Genomic DNA, 18,900 nt, shown 5'->3' on the forward strand with positions numbered 1-18,900 from the left:
TCAGTTTCAAGGTCTAAATTTTATTTGCTTCAGAATTATAGCTATGAAAAATGTACAATTATTTTTATATTACTAAAAAGACAATTTTTTTTTCCGTTTACAAAGTATTATGTAATGACTCATTGTCTCTGATTTCTATGTAAGGAAGAAAAGATTTAGAATGAATAATTCATCTAAAACATTCAACAGAATTATATTCAATGACTCTTTATAGAGTAAAACAGAACTTCATATCACAATTTTATGATAAATAATTCAGAATGAACTCATGTTAACTTATAGCATTCTGTGTTTAAAAAAGAACATCAAATCCCTTACTCCAGGATACTGTTTATTTAGCTTCAACTTGTATTTGTGGATCTTGTTTCATTATCACTATTTTGGAAAATACATTATTGCATATTTTATTCATTTTCTTCCTTTAGAAAACAAAACAAAACTTTACTTTTTTATTAGTCTTTTCTTGATTGACAGAGTTTTAGTGATATCTATAGAACTCTTCTAAACATGCTCCTCAGGGAGAGCTAAAGAATTAAAAACGTACCTTTTTATTCTGAGTTATGCTTACATTTAAGAATAAGTGTATATCGTCCATATTATTGTAGTTTACCAGGTATTTCATATTGATGTTTACCAGGCATTTCATATTGATGTCTAAACATTGTGTCTGCATAATACTCACTTTCACAGCTCATCTTACTACCCAAAATGATTCTACACTTTCTTTTTCAAAACTAAGTAATATTTATGGATAAAAAACAGCTCCCTACAGGCTTTGGCTGAGCAATATGATCTAATGAGACCACTCTGAGCAGAGTGTTGGATTAGGTGACCTCTGGGGGCATTTCTATACTACTTTGACTCCACAAGAAATAGAAAAATAAAAAAAGCTGTTCTTTTTCCATTTGTAGTTTCTATCTGTAATTACTTTTCTAAGCTAGCCAATGTGTGATCTACTTAATACTAACTACGTGAGTTGTGACCACAGATTATTTTAATTGGTCTCATGAGATACCAAGCCAAGTGACTTCTCAAAGTTTATAAAGATGCAAATAAGAATGACACAAAAGATGTACTGCCTAATGTTCTAGCAAAACAGCTTTGTTTTCTGACATAATAGCTTGTAGCCTCGAGGCAGTTACAATAAATATGTTCATTAAAAGAGACGGCAACACAATTATGATCATTATTAAAAACAGTGCCTTAAAAGAAAAGCAGGTTTCTTGTAAAATACAAATATTACAGAAAGATTTTTTAAGAAGTCAATTTATTTCTGGAAATCATAAGAAGTCACAATAAAGTCAGGAATGGAACAGGTTTCTCACTCAGAAATAAATATTTTAGGTCATTTTTCAATTGAAGTTCTAGCACTTCCCCAACAAAAAAAGAAGTAAAAAAATAGGATGACAGCCAAAGAATATACACATTGAAAATGCCTGCAGTATTATTTGTATGCATTACAAACATTTATTGAACACAAACTGCACAACTATTTACAAATATTCTACTGTTTAGATTTGCTTTTAGGAATTTAAAATTATTTAAGATGTGACATTACTTACATCTCTGATCATATCTAAGTGATGTCACTGAACCAATTCATGAATGTCAACTGTTTTAAATTATCCTAACGAAAACTAAGACTAATAAAAACATTTATCTCCAAGTCTGCCAGTGAACTACATAACTGTTTTAAACAAGATGACAAACACATCAATAGTTTCATTGGAAATGAGACTAGCTAAGCCATTATGGGCAACAGTAAATTGCATGATGATATTCTGCTTCATTCCTTAAGGTGTTAAAGTGGAAATTAGGGATTGAATGCACTAATTAATACACATCACTGGTATTTGTCTGAAAATAAAAAGTCCTTAAGCAAATTAAATTAATGACAGTAAAAATACATGTATTTCTGTAGTTTTCCATGTCACCCCTGTATTTTATCCTACCTAGCGCAAAGAGGCATTTTATCCAGTCATCTAAAGAAAAGCTGATAAAAGAAGAAAATTATAAGTTTGTATAAAATTGTCCCTTGATTACACCCTGGGATGAAGTTTCATCAAGTTTTTAGTTTAAAAGGCCATTCACAATTTATATGTTTCACTATTTTGTCTCATCTTAAAAAATTTGTGCATCAAATCTAAAAACACCTGTTATTCCCAAGACTTGAGATTTCCATCTGCTCCTGACTTTAGCCATAATAAAAACAAAATAAATTGTTTTACTTCATAGGTTGGGAAAGGAGATTTTCTTTTTCAAATGTTCTTCTATCTTTTTTAAGAATGAAGTACTACTGTAAATTCTCATGATCAAATTTGTGTGAAAACACAAATTAATTTCCTTGCTTTTACTGTTCAAGTTTTTTCATTAATTACCTACCTGGCACTAATTTCTGATGTGGAGCTTCAGGTATTCCACGAATTGGACAGGTCCAGAGTATTTCCTGAATACCCCCATCCTCTGACATAGAAACACTATTTGGAGAATAAGTGAACAGTATCAGTATGTAAAATATGAAGGACTATCATCATAATGCTTACATTGTGATTAACTTTTTTTTCTCCAAAACAATCTAGAATTAAGAGATGCTGTATGAGTGAGACTCATTTTTATTGTATGCTGTGAGCATTAAGGTAAATATATCTTAGAAAAATATGGAACAAGATTCAACCATTTCAGAAAAGTGATAACTTACATCGACATACTTGAGTGTCTCTGAATATTATTATGTTCATATATGATTATATGATCTCACACACTCTATCTATGCTGATGCAGTTTATTCATTACATAAACATGTGCACAGGAGAAAACTATTAGTGACAAATTAGAGGACTCTAAGTGCTTTTCTTTGCTCAGTATCCATAACTACACTGACAGCTAGTACTTTGCATTTTCTAAAGTACACACTTTACAGGATACAGTAAAAGCTCATGTTGGATGCCTATTGCCCTCAAAATCAGACACTTGACTCCCCTTTGGGAGCTACACAAAAATATCTGAAGGGGAAAATGACAGAATTGAGTATCTTCAACTATTTTTTTGCTTCCTATTAGAATAAATTACCTCTTTAAGTCTGTGTTAAATTCAGCAAAATCCTCGTTAGACCAGTTCTCACCATTTTCCCTCATTACATGAATTACCATCACAGTCTCATACATTTTCATTGTATCTGGCACGAATAACACTGGGATGTTCAGTTTTTCTTTTGGAGCTAACCGGTTTCCTGTAAAACAGCATTGATTATTAAGGGATTTTAGAAGTTATGCAAATTATTTAAATCACTTTATTCACATATTTGTTTTTTTATATATATATAAAATATTTAATGTTTGAGAGTAGTGTGTTGTTCTCCTTGAAACAGTAAATTGCATTTTACTCTGCTCTTGATACAGTCAGATTTCATATTAAAATACCATTTGTGGTCTGTCCTCCTGTAAGAAGGTATTTTTTGATTCCATGTCCTAAAGAGAGGCATTCACATAAATGGTACTATGGGTTTAAAAAAAGAAATGAAGTAAAACAAAAACAAAACCCTTCAGACTTCTACTTACTGATAAAACCTTGAAAAGAGACCCAAGAAGACTCTGAAGGCTCCAAACAAAACAAGAACATCTTTTTTGAGCGCTGACAGGTCACAATGAAAGAGTGTAGAATTGCATTAAAGGAAGATGAATCCAAAAGCAATTTTAGGACATAATATAATATATTTGAAAGAATGGATATTACTGTTGTAGAAGCTATACCTATTTTGTTCTATTTTTCAATTGACAGACATTTCCTAAAATGGAAAAAAAAAAAAAAAAAAAAACCAAACAAACAAAAAAAGACATGTATGCTGTCTGTAAAGAGAGTGACAAGACACATCCACTAACGAAGGATCTTTTTCCAAAGGCTTGCCAGTCTTTCAAGAGTCAAAATACAAAACTCAGGGTATGTTCCAGCAATAAAATTATAGATAAATTACAGAAATTAGAACAAAATTATCGTACAGTCTTTTCATTGTCAATCCGTTAAAGAAGTCATGAAATTTCGTGGAACTGACATCTCTTGAGTTAGAGTTTCAGCTTTAGACTTCCTGCAGAAAAAGCACTTTTAGTTATCAGTAAATATCATAATTACATGTTATATGCTCTACATATTTGAGATCCCTTTTAATGCCTACTACAATGTACACATGCTAATAGAGTTGCAAAAAAGCTGTGTCAAGCAGAAGCAGCAGCTCCTCTCTTTCCTCAAAAGCACGAGTAGCTTTAACTTGCCACAAACTGCTTTGTTTTCTGTAAAAACATTCCCCATTCTCCATTCTGATATACATGTAGAAAAACACTTTCTCAGCTTTTTCAGTAATACTACACCTACTAACGTGGCAGTCAATAGAATACACATACACTATTTTAGCAGAAATCAGCAAGACCGACCAAATAGATCCCATTTGTCTGTGAACCTCATGTATTCTGCTAGGGTTACCAAGAAAGTAATTCTGTCTCTATGTCCTCTACAGTGTTGCCTATAAATTGCAAACACAAAGTTGCTGTTGCATCAGCATCACAGTAATTAGAAAATATATAAGAAGTTGTTCGAACTTATTTTTGGTCCACAGAGTTTTGCCAGAATAACGTAGTCAGGATTGTTTGCAAATTTAAATAAATAAAATAACTACAATAAAAAATCTTTCAGAGGTTATAAATTAGAATAGGGATTTAATAAAACTATTTGCAACTATTTCAACATGACAAATAGAACTGTGAATTGATACTTTGCTGCATTACATATACATTGGATATACTGTCTGAACAGCAGCTTAATTATGCCTGTTTCAGGACATGGTGATATTTTATCAGTAAATTTTAATACAGAATACATATGGTGCCATTCTGGGTCATTCTAGCAGAAAATAAGTTATTAAACATCATGAAAAGACAAATTTTCATGTAAGTGTTGAAACAGAATGTGTTCACATTTTTAATAAACATTCTTCTTAATAGAAGCTGTTCATAGAAATGACAGTAATTTTTATTTCACTGGGCTTGCCTGCAGCTGTCAAATAACCAGCTGATTATTAACTGCTAGTAAAGATTTATTCCCTTATGATTTTGCATAGTTAATAAGATGAATGAAATAGGCCTAATTGCAAAAGCCATATATTTCTTCATTCTTCACTTTTCTCATTTCTATTTCAAAAGTGTGGATGAGCTACTGCTGGATATGGGCAATTTTAGAACCAATCAGCATTACTTGGTCATTCCACAAACTTTTCTTAATAAATTCACAGCAAGACACTCTTTTTTAATAAAGCCACATCACGTTTGGTAAAAAAAACTTTGAACCAGATTTCTATAACATCTTGGTTCTATTTTACTGTCCTACACGCCCTTAGGAAACTGTCATAGCATAAGCTCAGCGGACCCTTTATGAGACTGAAGTTACCTGATTCAAACCAAACATCACAATTAGAATCTATTGCCCTATGGAAAAGCACATATCCTCCCACACGTCTTCATTTGGTAGCCTGTTTTTTAAGCCTTATCTCACCTCTACAAAGAGGTGAAAATACAGTGGAGAATGCTGATTCTGTAAAAGAATCCTCAGACCCGACTTTGAAATGTAAGACTAGAACTCTAAATTAGATCCTTAAACTAAAATAAGAGTATTTCAAATGCTCTGCTTCACTTCTATGGAACACTGCATTGAAGTTGAGTTCTATGTAATTTTTGTGTCAGTCCTAGAAAGCATAGCACTGTGAAGTAACAAAAGTAATGAGGCAGTGGATCTCTACAGCATTAATTTTCTTCGCAAGGATTACTGGTGGGTAAAAATGCATTTGTTGTCTCTATAGTACCATTTGAAAATGTTTAGGAGCAAGCATCCAACGTAGCACCTGCCAAAATAGTGATTACAATGAGCAAAATATCCTCCAATACCTTTGAAGAGAGTCACTACCCTCTCAATTTAACTTTACCCCAGTTCAAGTCATGTATTTTTCATATCAGTAATGTACTTTGGTCAGAAGGTTTCTAGTTGTGGAAAGGACTATCTCCTTGATGCATTGCTATTAAGTCTGTAGCATCTCAGAGTACCTCCCATTTATTGTACCCAGAACAGTAACAATCAGTTCAGTTCCCTTGAGCTGAAAAAGAGAATAGGAAGAGGCTCACAACGTCTTCTTCAAGTCCAATGGGAAACAGTGGTCTTTTTCTTTTTTTTTTTTTGTCTTAAAAGTATCTCCATGAAAATTACCAACAGAAAACTTTCAATTAAAACTGCAGATGGCCCTGATAAAATTAACACTAGTGATGTAGATGTTAAACCAGTATAACCAGGTTTGTTTTCTAACATCAAGCTCAGGATTTGGGAAAGGCAGCCTCCAGGATACTTGCAGACAATAGCGGCTGCTGGGGAAGGACTGTTACTTATTTCTCTAGGAACACATCTAGAAAAGAAGGATTAATATCAGGCAGTAGAAAGGGAGACCACCAGCACTCCAGTAAGTATCTGAAATACATAAGAAAAACCAGGCCTATGTATTCTTTATTTATGTTAATTGCTAGAAGAGATAAAAGTTTAACTCATGTATGAAGACTAAGATGGTTTATACTGTGGCTTTTCCAAAGGTGGTTCAGTGCTAAATTCTATCAGTGGAAGAAAGAAAAGACAGCATTTCTACCTTAAGTCTTACTAAGGGCAGGAAGGCAGATTCTTTTTTTTTTTTGCATTGTTTTTGCTTTTTTTTATTATTTATTTTTTTAACACCTCTTACAAGGATGCTTGAAGTTTTGATTCACTTTTGGTAAAACATGATCACAGACATTCATTATAGGTTCTAATTAACAAACAGTGAGAACACAGCACTCTGTTTGTTTTCCTACATCAGTTTTATAATTAGACAGTCTCAGTGAGAAAAGGAATAAAATTTTCTGGATCAACAGTTGTCAGTCCACAAACTCTGTGTGGAGATACTCAAAAACTGACTGCTGCTTGAGCAAGAGAGGGGATGGATGAGATTACATCAAGAGGTCCCTTGACAACTAAACAATGTGACTGCACAATTCTTTTCATATCTGAAGTTAATCAGAAAGATTATTGGTTGCCAAGTCTTTCATGTAATTGCAGAAAGACAGAAAATCTCACAAACGAAATTAAACTTGGTCTAACTTCTGCTTTTCATGGAAAATATGTTATATTAGAATTCCTGTTTGCACCTTTTCTAGAGCAAAGAAAAGGACATGTAATGCAGTTCAAGTTAGTTCAACTTCTATACAATATAAAATGCATATAAAATGATAAAGATGTGACCTCATCATGCTTTTCTTATGGTCACACTATTATTTTTTCTTCAGTTCAATGTACTTAAGTAGAGAGGATGCAAGAGGTATGCATTCCTTTCACAGATGGCCCGCAGTGGTTGTATTTTTAGGAGGAATTTGTTTCCTTAATTACAAATGGTTTCACCAAAAGTTATCCTTTGCCCTATATCTGGAAGTTTCAGAGAATTACAGAATGGCTGAAGTTGGAAAGGCACTCAGATAGACATATGGTTCAACCTGTTCAGGCAGGACCACCCAGAGCAGGTTGCCCAGGCCCACATCCGGACAGCTTTTGAAGCATCTCCAAGGAAGGAGACTTCTGCACCTGTCCAGCAACCTGTGGCAGTGTTTGCACAGCACAAAAGTGCTTCTTGATGTTCAGAGAGAACTTTCTGTGTTCCATTATGTGTCCATTACCTCTTATCTTGGCACTGGGCACCACCGAAAAGTGCCTGGCTCCATCATCTTTGCACCCTCCCTTCAAATATTTCTCATCACTGACAATACCCCTCAAGTTTCTTTTTTGAAATCATTAAGTCATGAATATGCAACTCAGACACTAATAAGCAATTTCACAAATGACTGGTTTAAAACTTGAAAAGTTGCTTTTAGAAATAAATGACACAAATGAAAGAATGGATTTTTGAGTCTTTAACTGAAAGGCTTCGCATCATCACTGAGATAAGCACACAATAAAATGTATTAGATACAGCATGTTTATAAGCTTTGTTTGTTATTTTATGAATCTTGTGTTAATACCATTCTGTACACTTCTGGCAGAGTCTTTCTGGCTTATTTTATTATCGGATTTAATTTAAAAGGATTTCTTCTGGTGCTAAATAATGGATACAAGTTAAATATTTGCTATTTAGATTAAAATTAATTGATTGAGAACAGGGCTCAGTAATTAAATATGCTGTTTCATTTAATGTAATTTATTTTGCTTTTAAACAAAGCCTGTCTAAAAGGTTTAGCATAAAGTTTCCTTTTTCATTTACAAAATAATCATTTTCTAAGTAATAAACTATTACACATTTGTGGGGAAAATAAAATACATTATTCTGATAGAAATACCTACTATATTTATTTGTCATAGATACATCGTAGCATCTCATCTTGAAAGGTTTAAGTACATGAAGGGAAAAAAATCGCTCCAAGCGCAGCAATTCACTTCTTCAGCATAACCAAAACAAGAAAAAATACATTTAAGATCTTTAACTCCCAGGAACTTGTGAAAAATATACAGAACAAAGATTGTGAAGGCTGTGAAGATCATGCACTTTTACTGTAGATAAGTGGACAATCATTTTTTTTAAGATCCTCACTATAAGATTACTGTGTAGTGTATTTCAAAGGACAGTCTCCATCACTTCCACGCCACATCTGATGGTTCATTTTGGTGGAAGTGTTTTAAGTAATACATGAAATACGTAATAGTTTAAGCACTTTGCTTATCTCCAAAAGCCTGGTAGCTTTAACCTTCGCTTAGGTGTTACAGAGCTGTCAAATATATATATAAAAAATATTTAATTCCTTTACATTTATGTCTGTGCCACATTCAATAGTATTTTTCATCTCTGCTGTCGAGTTTTGAATTCATTTTGGCAGCATGGGCTATCTATGCAGTTTCCTACCACTGGCATTCTGATGGTGGACTTCATGAAATTCAGTCAGCAAATACAGTAGGAAAGACAGACATGAACTGCAGGAGATAAGAACAGCAAGAAAGCAAAACTGAATTGCAGTATAGAACAGTATGTAAGATACATATGAGAAGATGATTGCAAAGATAGGGAGTAGTTTGTAATATAACTTGAAAAATAAATAAATCAGTAATAAACAGAGACAAGAAGAAGGGTGACAGACAAAGTGACTTGCAAAACTGTTTTATGGTAGTGAAAGAAGTGGAAACTGTATTATATGGAAGTCATTTAGCATAGGGAATGCCAGATAGGTAAGAGAAAAGATTTAAATCATCAGGAACGAGAGTGGTAACAATTTTCTAATTATTCTACAGTCTTATCCAATACTTCATGCCAAACTGACAGTTTCTCCTGCTTTTTCATTAAAAATCTGTTGGATTTTTTCTTCTCTTCAAAAGTTTCATATAGAGTATATCTATCAGTGTTTAAACTTATGTATTTCAGAATTGTTTACGATCCTTACTTCCCTCATAACAACTTTATATATATATGCAGGTATATATATATATATACGAGAATATATATTAGAAACAGGATATTGCATGTTCTTCTCTAATAATGGGAAAATTATATCCCACTCTATCTCCTGCCTCTCTGCAATGAAACCACAATGAAACATGTATATAAGAAAGCACAGTCTACTAGCATTTGGTATCCTCCCAAAATCTTTCTAGTGTCTAGACATTTAAAAAAAAATGAATAAATAAATAAATAAAAACACTAATTTTTATCCTTTTGCTCTCAAAGAAAATTCACATTAACCTAAAATAAAGTATTAGGGAAGTAAATTAAGAGTATGCCAGTTTCACCTTTCCTTAATCTTCTTCCAGACCCAACCTCACAGAAAAAATGTCTTCAGTTCATGGCCAAAAGAAAACAGTAATTGTTCCAGTTCAGGCATAACTGAATTTTAGACATATGTCAAATATCTTATTCTTTTTGACATATATATTTTCACTTTCGTTTTAAACTATTCCTGGATATCCATATCTCTTAATCCTATCTCTGTAACACAGTCAAGTTCTGAAGCTACAGCAGATCTTTAATCAATATCTGGGAAGTGTGAAATTGGTAGTGACACTAGTGCTGCTGTATCCTTCTACTTTTTATATTCAACAAAACTTTGTACTAACTGATGTGAGTTTCCAGGAGATATATTGCAATCCATATATCAGTAACTGGAAACAGATACAAGTCTCTAATTGACTCCTGTACATGAATGAGATACAACGATAACTCAGCACTTCTGCTTTTTCCGAAGTTGTTTTCTTGACATATTTGATAACCTTTGAAACAGCCAGTTTAGTTATTACTCTCCTCTGTGAGTTACACATACATTTGTATTCTGAGTTATAATTTTTCGTACTCTTCGTCATTCAAGGTTCACAGGTTTTTATAGTAAGACAGAATCAAGCTCTATGCTGGCTTTTACAGGATTTTTTGGGTTGTTTCCTAGTACTCAAGAAAACAGTCAAAGCTGGTAAGAAGAATCCCTTTTGAAAAGTAGCTTCTGCCCACTAATGTGAAAGTCATAAAACAATAGTACTGTGAATCACAGAAGACACAACATAGTAAGGAATTTAGAATTTGCATGGAGGGAGAGTATACTTCTAACCTAAAATACTTCCCATACTAGCAATTTTGTTTTTTCTGGAAGTAACATTTCTGTACTCCACAAAATATAATTTATTTCCATTAATATTAAAAGGACATTCAGTGATCCCATAAGGCAGGGTCTCAGGATTTAATTGAGAGTTGTTTTGGCATAAATTGATGTCAGATTTTTTTAGTAATGACAACAATTGGTCAGCAGTCAGGTTTGTTTCAGGATATTTTGAGTTTATGGAGATAAGAAGTAAATATCTGTGCAGACAGAATTATCTATGATGCTATTTTTATTCTGTCTGGAACACAAAATGGTTTACAAGACTGCAAATGCAGGATGATACCACAGGTCCACACAGTAAATAGAATTCAAAAAAGTCACAACAGGAATATAATCTTGTTAAATAAATTTAGATATATTAGGGAATACCAAAGTGAATAAAGGAGAATAGGATGTAAGGATAAAGTTCATTTATGCAGACTGCATTAAGATAATGCATAAAAATAAATCCAATCCCAAAACTGGTGAGGAAATAATACACTTTTTCTAGCCCTTTAAGGAAGCAAAGAAGTTGTGAGATTCACAGCTTCTTGACATTGCCACCCAACGCCTGTACCTGGGGAATACTGGTGCTGTCAAGCTTAGGAAACAGTGTGATACCAGAAGGATAAGCATCTTTATAGCTGTTTTAACTATTTCAATTTTCTGCATTGTTTTGGATTCTGAATTGCAGCGGACTAACAGTAATTCTTTTTGTAGTCTATCATATTACATAAACAAAAATTTTTTGGCTTTACACATGTCCCCCTTTTGCCCACTGTGTTTTGTGTATAATATCAATACTTGGCAACATCAACCCCAATCCTATCTCCTGAAACTTGGCAGCAAATAAGCTGTACGTTTAACCATGTTGAAGAAATGAGGTATACCTTTTGGTCAGCCTGAAAAAATACAATAACATAAAAGCAGAAAAACAGTCTTAAACAAAAATATATAGACAAAGCACACTCACACAGCAGAGGAGCAAATGAAACACTAAATACTGGAAGAGCAGACTTCAGGCTCCTCAGGGAACTAATTAGAAAGGAGCCCTAGGAATATGTTTAAGTGGTGCTGGGGTCCATCAGTGTTGTTTTTTAAGTACCATTCCCTAAAGAGCACAGGAACAGTAAATTCCAAAATTTTAGATGCCGTGCAAAGTGGAAAAGAACTGTCTTACCTGTTCAAGGATCTTAAAGAGTTTAGATGGGAACATAAAGTGTATGGACATGGGAAGAACGGGCAGTTGACATGGGAGGACTACAGAGATGCAGCTCATCATTGCTGGGAGATAACTTGCAGTAAAAACTCAATTATAGTTCAGTCTGGCTGTTACTTTGAGGACCACAGGTAACCCTGGTCCAGTTCTTAATGAGGATGATCACCTCACAAACAGAGACACAGACTAAGCAGTGATTTTTAATGCCTTCTCTGTCTCTGTCTTCAACATCAATGATGGGACCTGGGACCACCAGAGCACTGATTTAAGGACCACTACTGTGGGAATGATAGACTTCCATTTAGTCTTAATCTTGTGAGGGATATGCTGCTCCAGGCAGACATATGTAAGTCTCTGTGGCTCATCAGGATTCATGCTAGGGTACTTAAAGAGTTGGCTGATGTCACTGTCAGAATTTTCTCAATTATTTTTCAGTGGTCTTGGAAATCTGAAGAGGTCTCAGATGGAAAATATTGTCCCTATTTTCAAGAAGGGCAAGACAAAAGGCTTGCATAATTAAAGGCTTTCCAGTCTCATTTCAGACCCTGGTAAAATTATGGAGGAAGTTAATGAAAAAACACTTGAAAGACAATGCAGTCCTTGGCCACAGCCAACACAGTTTAATGAGGAAAAGTCCTGTTTAAAAATGTTATTTCCTCCCATGACAAGTTACCCATCTAGTTGACTGGGTATGCTGGGTGTGCTGAGCACAGAGCAGAGGAGCTGAGGGGAGGCCTGCTGGCGGCTGCAGCTCTCCCAGGGAGCGGAGGGGCAGCGCTGAGCTCTGCTCTGTGTGACAGCGACAGGGCCCGAGGGAACGGCATGGAGCTGTGTCAGGGGAGGGGCGGCTGGGGGTTAGGGACAGTGCTGCACCACAGCGCGGTGGGCATGGCACAGGATGCACAGGGCAGAGGGCACGGCCCTGAGTGCCAAAGTTCAAGGAACATCTCAACAATGCTCTCAGACATAAGATCTGATTTTTGGGTGGTCCTGTGTGGAGCCTGAAGATGTATTCAGTGATCCTTGTGGGTCCCTTCCAAATAAAGATATTTTAAGATTCTGTGATTAACAGTTGTAGATTTAACATCTTTTCACCTGCAGTCCTTAAGCAGAACAGTACTTTTTGGAACTGTGGGTTCAATCTTTATATGAACTATTTCAAAGCTGCCTCTTTAATTTAAACTTTTCTGCTACTCAATAACTTCAGAGATTGAATTTGTTCTTCTGCACATAAGTGAAATATTCTAAGGCTAACCAGAATATTGCTGCAATGCAATTGAAGCACTTGAATTTTGACTAAGAGCTAATACAGTCAGAAAATATCTTCAATCCTTGTTTTCTATTTCTTTGTGTTAGTTCTCTTTATGGGAAAAGTTTTGTTTCACAATTTTTAGTCCTTTCCCTCAGACAGGAAAACAAACATTTCTAAAACTTCATTCTACTGTATTCTATATGCTACGCATCATAAAAATATCAGCTGCAAAACAGTTCTGTCAGTTGTAGATAAACAATAAGCTCTCCACAGAAGTAGCACATGACACATTAACAAGAACAACAGAGATCTTGGTACTTAAGCCAAGCATTTTTCCCCTCTTAATGTAATCTATGAGTTCATTATGTTCCTTGCAGATTAATGCAAGTGAAAAAGGGGGAAAAAAATCATATACTCAGAGAAGAAGGCTTCAGGACTCAATTTACAAAATCCTATAGGAAAAAAACCTTCTGTGAAGACAAAGAACCTTCACTTCTTCTACATGTATTAGTAAGTCATTTTGATTATTTCCTTGGCCTATGCAAAAATGAAGTTAAGTATGGCTTAAATGTCATTGCTGTACAATTTTGATATAATTTTAGGAGTGAACACAGATTTAACTGTAGTGGTCTCATACAGAAATCAATAATCATATGTCTAGGATGACAAAATAATACATCTGATCTTCTGGCTTTGGTCACTTTCACACAAAACCTGCACCACAGTTTATCAAGATAACCACAGACCAGTGATTTGTCCTAGAGAAGGTAAGCAGGAAAATATCAACAGTATAATCTAATAAGAAACTATTTAAATGCCTTGCTAAATCAGAGACATTTTGTATTTTTATGGTCAAAGCAGTAATTTACGTCAAATTTATCTCTTATTTTCTTAATGAGTGATGCCAGAACTCATTTGACTCTTGTCCACAGATCTCATACTACAAAATAATTTATTTCTTGGACTCTAAAGTAATTTCCCATATGAAGTTATCATTTATCACCATTGTAGACTCATACGTGATTTATGCATATTTCTGCTAGCCAGTCATTATACCATGTAAGGACTCATCAGTTTTGAGATCTGTTCAAAAATATTTTAACCCTAATGCAAAAGTTTGGAACATACTGGATCAGTTAATGTTGCAGATGACTACTCACAGTTGTCAGACTGTCAGGTATAGATACAGATTACATTTAAATTTTACAACTTCATTAAAATCACAAAATATTTTACCTGCTTAATATTGAAATAGAATACTTCTTACAGTTCACCTTCTTTCCTGAGAAATAGCTGAAATGTGGCATAAGTTTCCACTCATAACAACAATTAGTTATTTTTGTTTGAGAACTGCATGTTGCTTCTTTTTGTGAGGTCAAGATAACATCAACTCCATAGCCCTACTGAGAGTACATTAAAATAAGTATTCAAAAAATCCAATAACTATATGAATTGCTGTTTAGAGCTCTCCAGAAAAAAAAAAAAGGACAAAGTGATTAAAAGTTGGCATACAGGAAATCATATGGATTTGAAACACTTGCTAAGGCAGGAGACAAAAATAAATAACTTTTCCAGAGGACAGAGAAAAATTTCACTAAAAGTAGAAAATATGGTTTGGAAAGTATCAAGAAATTGTTTGATAGCATTGGGAAGATTCTAAATAGTACAGACACAGGAGAAAGGCTTTGGATGATTAATTGATAAATTCTGCACATCAGTATGTACAACAACTGCCCTACTTTCATTTTATTTTTGTTTGTTTTAATAGCAGGCAAGCTATTCTCCTTTTGATTCAGGAGGGAGAAAAACAGGCTACTGAAGAAAATTGACCTGGCTTCTGTCTCTGTTTTTCCTATTGAGTGAAAAAATTCGTTATGAACATCTGTGTTTTTAGTAAGGAAGAACAAATGAGTTCAAATGAGAGACCTCCAAATTTTTATATGATCAGCTATGTAACTTGGAATCACTGAGTCTCTCATTGTTGTCTTGAAACACTGAAACATCTTTGTATTGCAAAGATGAACTTCTGTAGAAGGCAACATGTGCAAACAATTACCAAATTTGAAAAGACTGTATTTCTCTAACTGATAACACATAAAAAGCAAAACAAAAGAAAAAAACTTCCACTTAATTCACAGCTTGAGGACTAAGGTACATATGCGTATCCAAGTAACTAAACTGTAATAAAAGTTCATTGTCTGTTAAAGAGACAAAACAGGAAAGAAAAAAAAAGGATTATTATAATACATTTTGTGATCTTGCACTGGAAGAGCGAGTCAAAGCAAAGTTGGCAAGATAAAGATCACTCAAAACTCCCTCAATGCCTATTAACATTGTTACTATAATGTGTACTGTGATCTTTCATCATTGTGTTTGATAAAACAGAATTACTAGTTTGTGCAATGTTGAAAAGTGAATGTGTTACTCATACAAGTCATTATTACAGAGTAATGGCTCATTTTAACAATTAACTTCTTATTTACCTGTTTAATAGATTCATAGAATCACCAAGGTTGGAAAAGACCTACAAGATCATCCAGTCCAACCGTCCATCTATCACCAATAGCTCTCTCTAAACTATGTTCCTCAACACAATGTCTAAACATTCTTTAAATACCTCCAGGGTTGTTGACTCCACCACCTCCCTGGACAGCCCATTCCAGTGCCTCACCACCTCTAGTGAGGTGTTTTTTTAATGGCTGAAAAGAAGGAGCTGAAAAAGCCTCTAAAAGGACTGCATACATTCATTTGATGAATCTGATGGTTTCTGTTAGTTATATGTAGCAGTTAATACAAATCGCGACAAAGCACATTAATTCATGTAATTGGCATTCATTTTAAAAAAGGAAGTTGGACTTGTAATTAATATATATCAATTTTTTATGGTTTGTTAATCTTTGTTTTAACTTAAAATCTGTGATGGAGAAAAAGATTTTATCTACAAGGAATTTTCAGTGCTCATTAAGTGATCAGTTGAAGGTTTGACAATTCAACATAAAACGTTATTGCAAGACTACTGTCTTTACTTCATTTAATAAAAGAGTACTGAGCACTACACTCATAGTAACAAATGTGTAAATAATGTGATCACAAAACACTATCTGCTTTAGTATTGCAAAGTTTTAGTGTATCTACATCTCTGTTTCTCTGGGTTAATACATACGAATACAATATTAAGTACCTTCCCTCAAGAAAGTGGAGATTTCTGAAAATACAGTTGTCAAGTAACACAACAACATGAAGTACTCAAGTGTGTGTGCACATTCATTACCTTCTTGTTTTTTTATAGGCTATAACTATTCATGAAAGCAGAGACTTTAACCTAAAATAACATATTACCAGTAAAAGCAGAAACATGAGATCCTTTCACACAACTATTGAAAGGTAAATTTAACATCATAGTAGGAAAGTAGTGTCTGGTAGGGTCCCAAAAATATAGCCACATTAACATCTTTGCTATCATGAGCCCTTAATATATATTGTCATCTCAAGAGATACGACTACTGAGCAAATAAATAAGGTCAATTTCCCTCCACTTAACAGATGACTATGAATGTAATAAAGCATCTAATGTATGTTTTTAACGTAAACACTGATGTCCAATGAAGAATTTTCTGTTCCATGCTTCAAAGTTTGTGAGATATTGTGCCAGGTGATAGTGAAGATTATGTTTCCGTCACTTTGTAAGTAATTGTAACATAGATCTTTGTTCTGCCTTCTCCTGAGAATATCCAAATTCTGTATAACAGTTCAGGTCAGAGTTCGCTCTGCAAGTTTAGGTACTATGATTTATAAGCAGAACAAGTGTCACATTAGAACAGATGCAACAACTGAGTTACAATTGTATTGAGAAATGACAAGTATTTTTTCCTATCTTCTCCCCTCCCCCTTTGCAGATATGCAAATATTCACAGAAATAATATTCATTAAGCCTAAGTATTCATATCAAATTCAAGATAATCATTACAGGTGTTTATGAATGATAGTATTAACCTGATCTCCATCTAAAACAGGAAAGGTTTTAGCATAAAAGCTGTAAAAGCTGAAAATAAGGGCCTATACACATCATAAGATGTAAAAGGGAAAGAAATTAAGTTTTTGCAGAGATTTAAGTGGAGAGGAGAAAGGTAGCAGTGGTAAGTATTCTTTTTGCAAATAGATGCTGACAGATACAATCCCAGTGGCTTTATCAAACCAAAATAGGCCTTGCCTAATCACCCAGGTATTATGACAGAAAAGTAAATCAGGGGATCTAATTTCCCCTTGTAACTGAAAGATATCAATTTTTAATGAGAATGTGAATAATTTATTTTCTCCCCTATAAAAAATATTTTGAATACTTTATTGATCTTTGAAATAGTATGATAAAATATCTAGAGAAGAGAATTAAAGCAGCAGAGAACTAAGGATATGATGTTCATTTTAATTAAATTATTCCTCCCTTACAATGAACAAATTTAAAGTCACCATTTGTCAAGAATGGGAGCTGTAGTAATACTGACTCAGCTTAGGTTTAATAATATATAGTGAACATGGAGAAATACATAATTTTAGATGAACATGTAGGTATTGTCACAACTATTCATCAAAATAATTAGACACACCAAAAATAAACCACACCAAGTCATATTATAGCAATTAGTATAGATGTCTGACACATATATTCACATTTTCTGTAATTCCACTGCAATTGAAGTATGTGTTTAAACTTAGTTCTTTCTTATTTAGGGATTGTCTCCGATACAATAAATTAAACATACTCAAATATGCTACTGAAACATCAACCTCATCCACCACTCAGAGCAGCACAAACAAAATGCATCTTTCTCAGCACAAATAATTTGTCTGACTTATGAATGCAACTCTTAGTAGTTATTCTTTCAATTAATCACATATCCTTCCAAAGAACTAAACATATTATTTGAATGCACTTGAGACATAACTGGCTTTCATATATACAAATATACCTGTCCCTGTTTAAAATTCCTTTTTCAATATGTTACAATTTTGCCAACCTAGATACTTGACAAGTGTTGTTAATGGACAGATACCGAATGGGGAGCAGAGAATAAGGGCAGATATTCTATTTTCTTTGATACGTTCAGTGACTGCAATGCTAAATCCTGAAAGAGTGCAAGTTACAAACCCCCTTTATGATTTGGCCACTGTTCTATGTTGAAAACGCACAAGACAATGCAATTAAATCTCTAGGATGCTATGCAAACTAATTGGGTTTATTTCCTAAAGGGATATGGAAATTATGATGGGAAATGGGGAAAGACAAGATTTGGAGAGTACAAAACTTACTACAGGAAGTTAAGAGTAGTGAATATGGGAGGGAAAACAGAAAGACTAAAGCAGATGAGGGAGGATAGAGGAGGAAAGAGGATAAAATACACCAGATGTGTGAGCAAGTGCTGATCAGTAAAGCTGCCTAAGCCTCAGCTTGATCACTGTCTTACTCTTATTAAATCCTATTTCTAACTATCTTCTGTGTAAATACACTCCCTATTCTAAGTCTCTGTGCGTCAGTGAGTAGCAAAGCTCAAGCTGGACTTGACAGCAAGGAGGATGAGGCTCAAGCACCAGCTACAGTAGAGAGTATGCTTAAAACCAGTTACTGGAATGAGCACTGCTTTGTGTTGGGGGTGGGATGTTAGCAGCTACCTTATATCAATCCATACTAGCCAGCAAGATCATGAGTGTCCAGGAAGACTCACGATAAGGATCAGCGACTGGATAAAGGACCTACAGACTGACTATGCTTACAG

General features: G+C 34.2%; 1 protein-coding gene across 1 annotated transcript in view; it reads right to left on the reverse strand.

The window, feature by feature from the left end:
• The window catches only part of CFAP47 (cilia and flagella associated protein 47), a 225,927-nt gene that overhangs the window by 28,137 nt on the left and 178,890 nt on the right, over positions 1 to 18,900 (reverse strand). Inside the window, exons 60-61 of the mRNA XM_065741564.1 lie at positions 3,070 to 3,229; positions 2,383 to 2,477 (exon numbers count right to left, since the gene is read on the reverse strand). Of these exons, the coding sequence (XP_065597636.1) occupies positions 2,383 to 2,477; positions 3,070 to 3,229 (255 nt within the window). The remainder of the gene's footprint in view (positions 1 to 2,382; positions 2,478 to 3,069; positions 3,230 to 18,900) is intronic.

This window comes from Cyrtonyx montezumae, unplaced genomic scaffold (assembly GCF_038088225.1).
Source record: "Cyrtonyx montezumae isolate F1298 unplaced genomic scaffold, pur_monq_1.0 scaffold_3, whole genome shotgun sequence".
Taxonomy (NCBI): domain Eukaryota; kingdom Metazoa; phylum Chordata; class Aves; order Galliformes; family Odontophoridae; genus Cyrtonyx; species Cyrtonyx montezumae.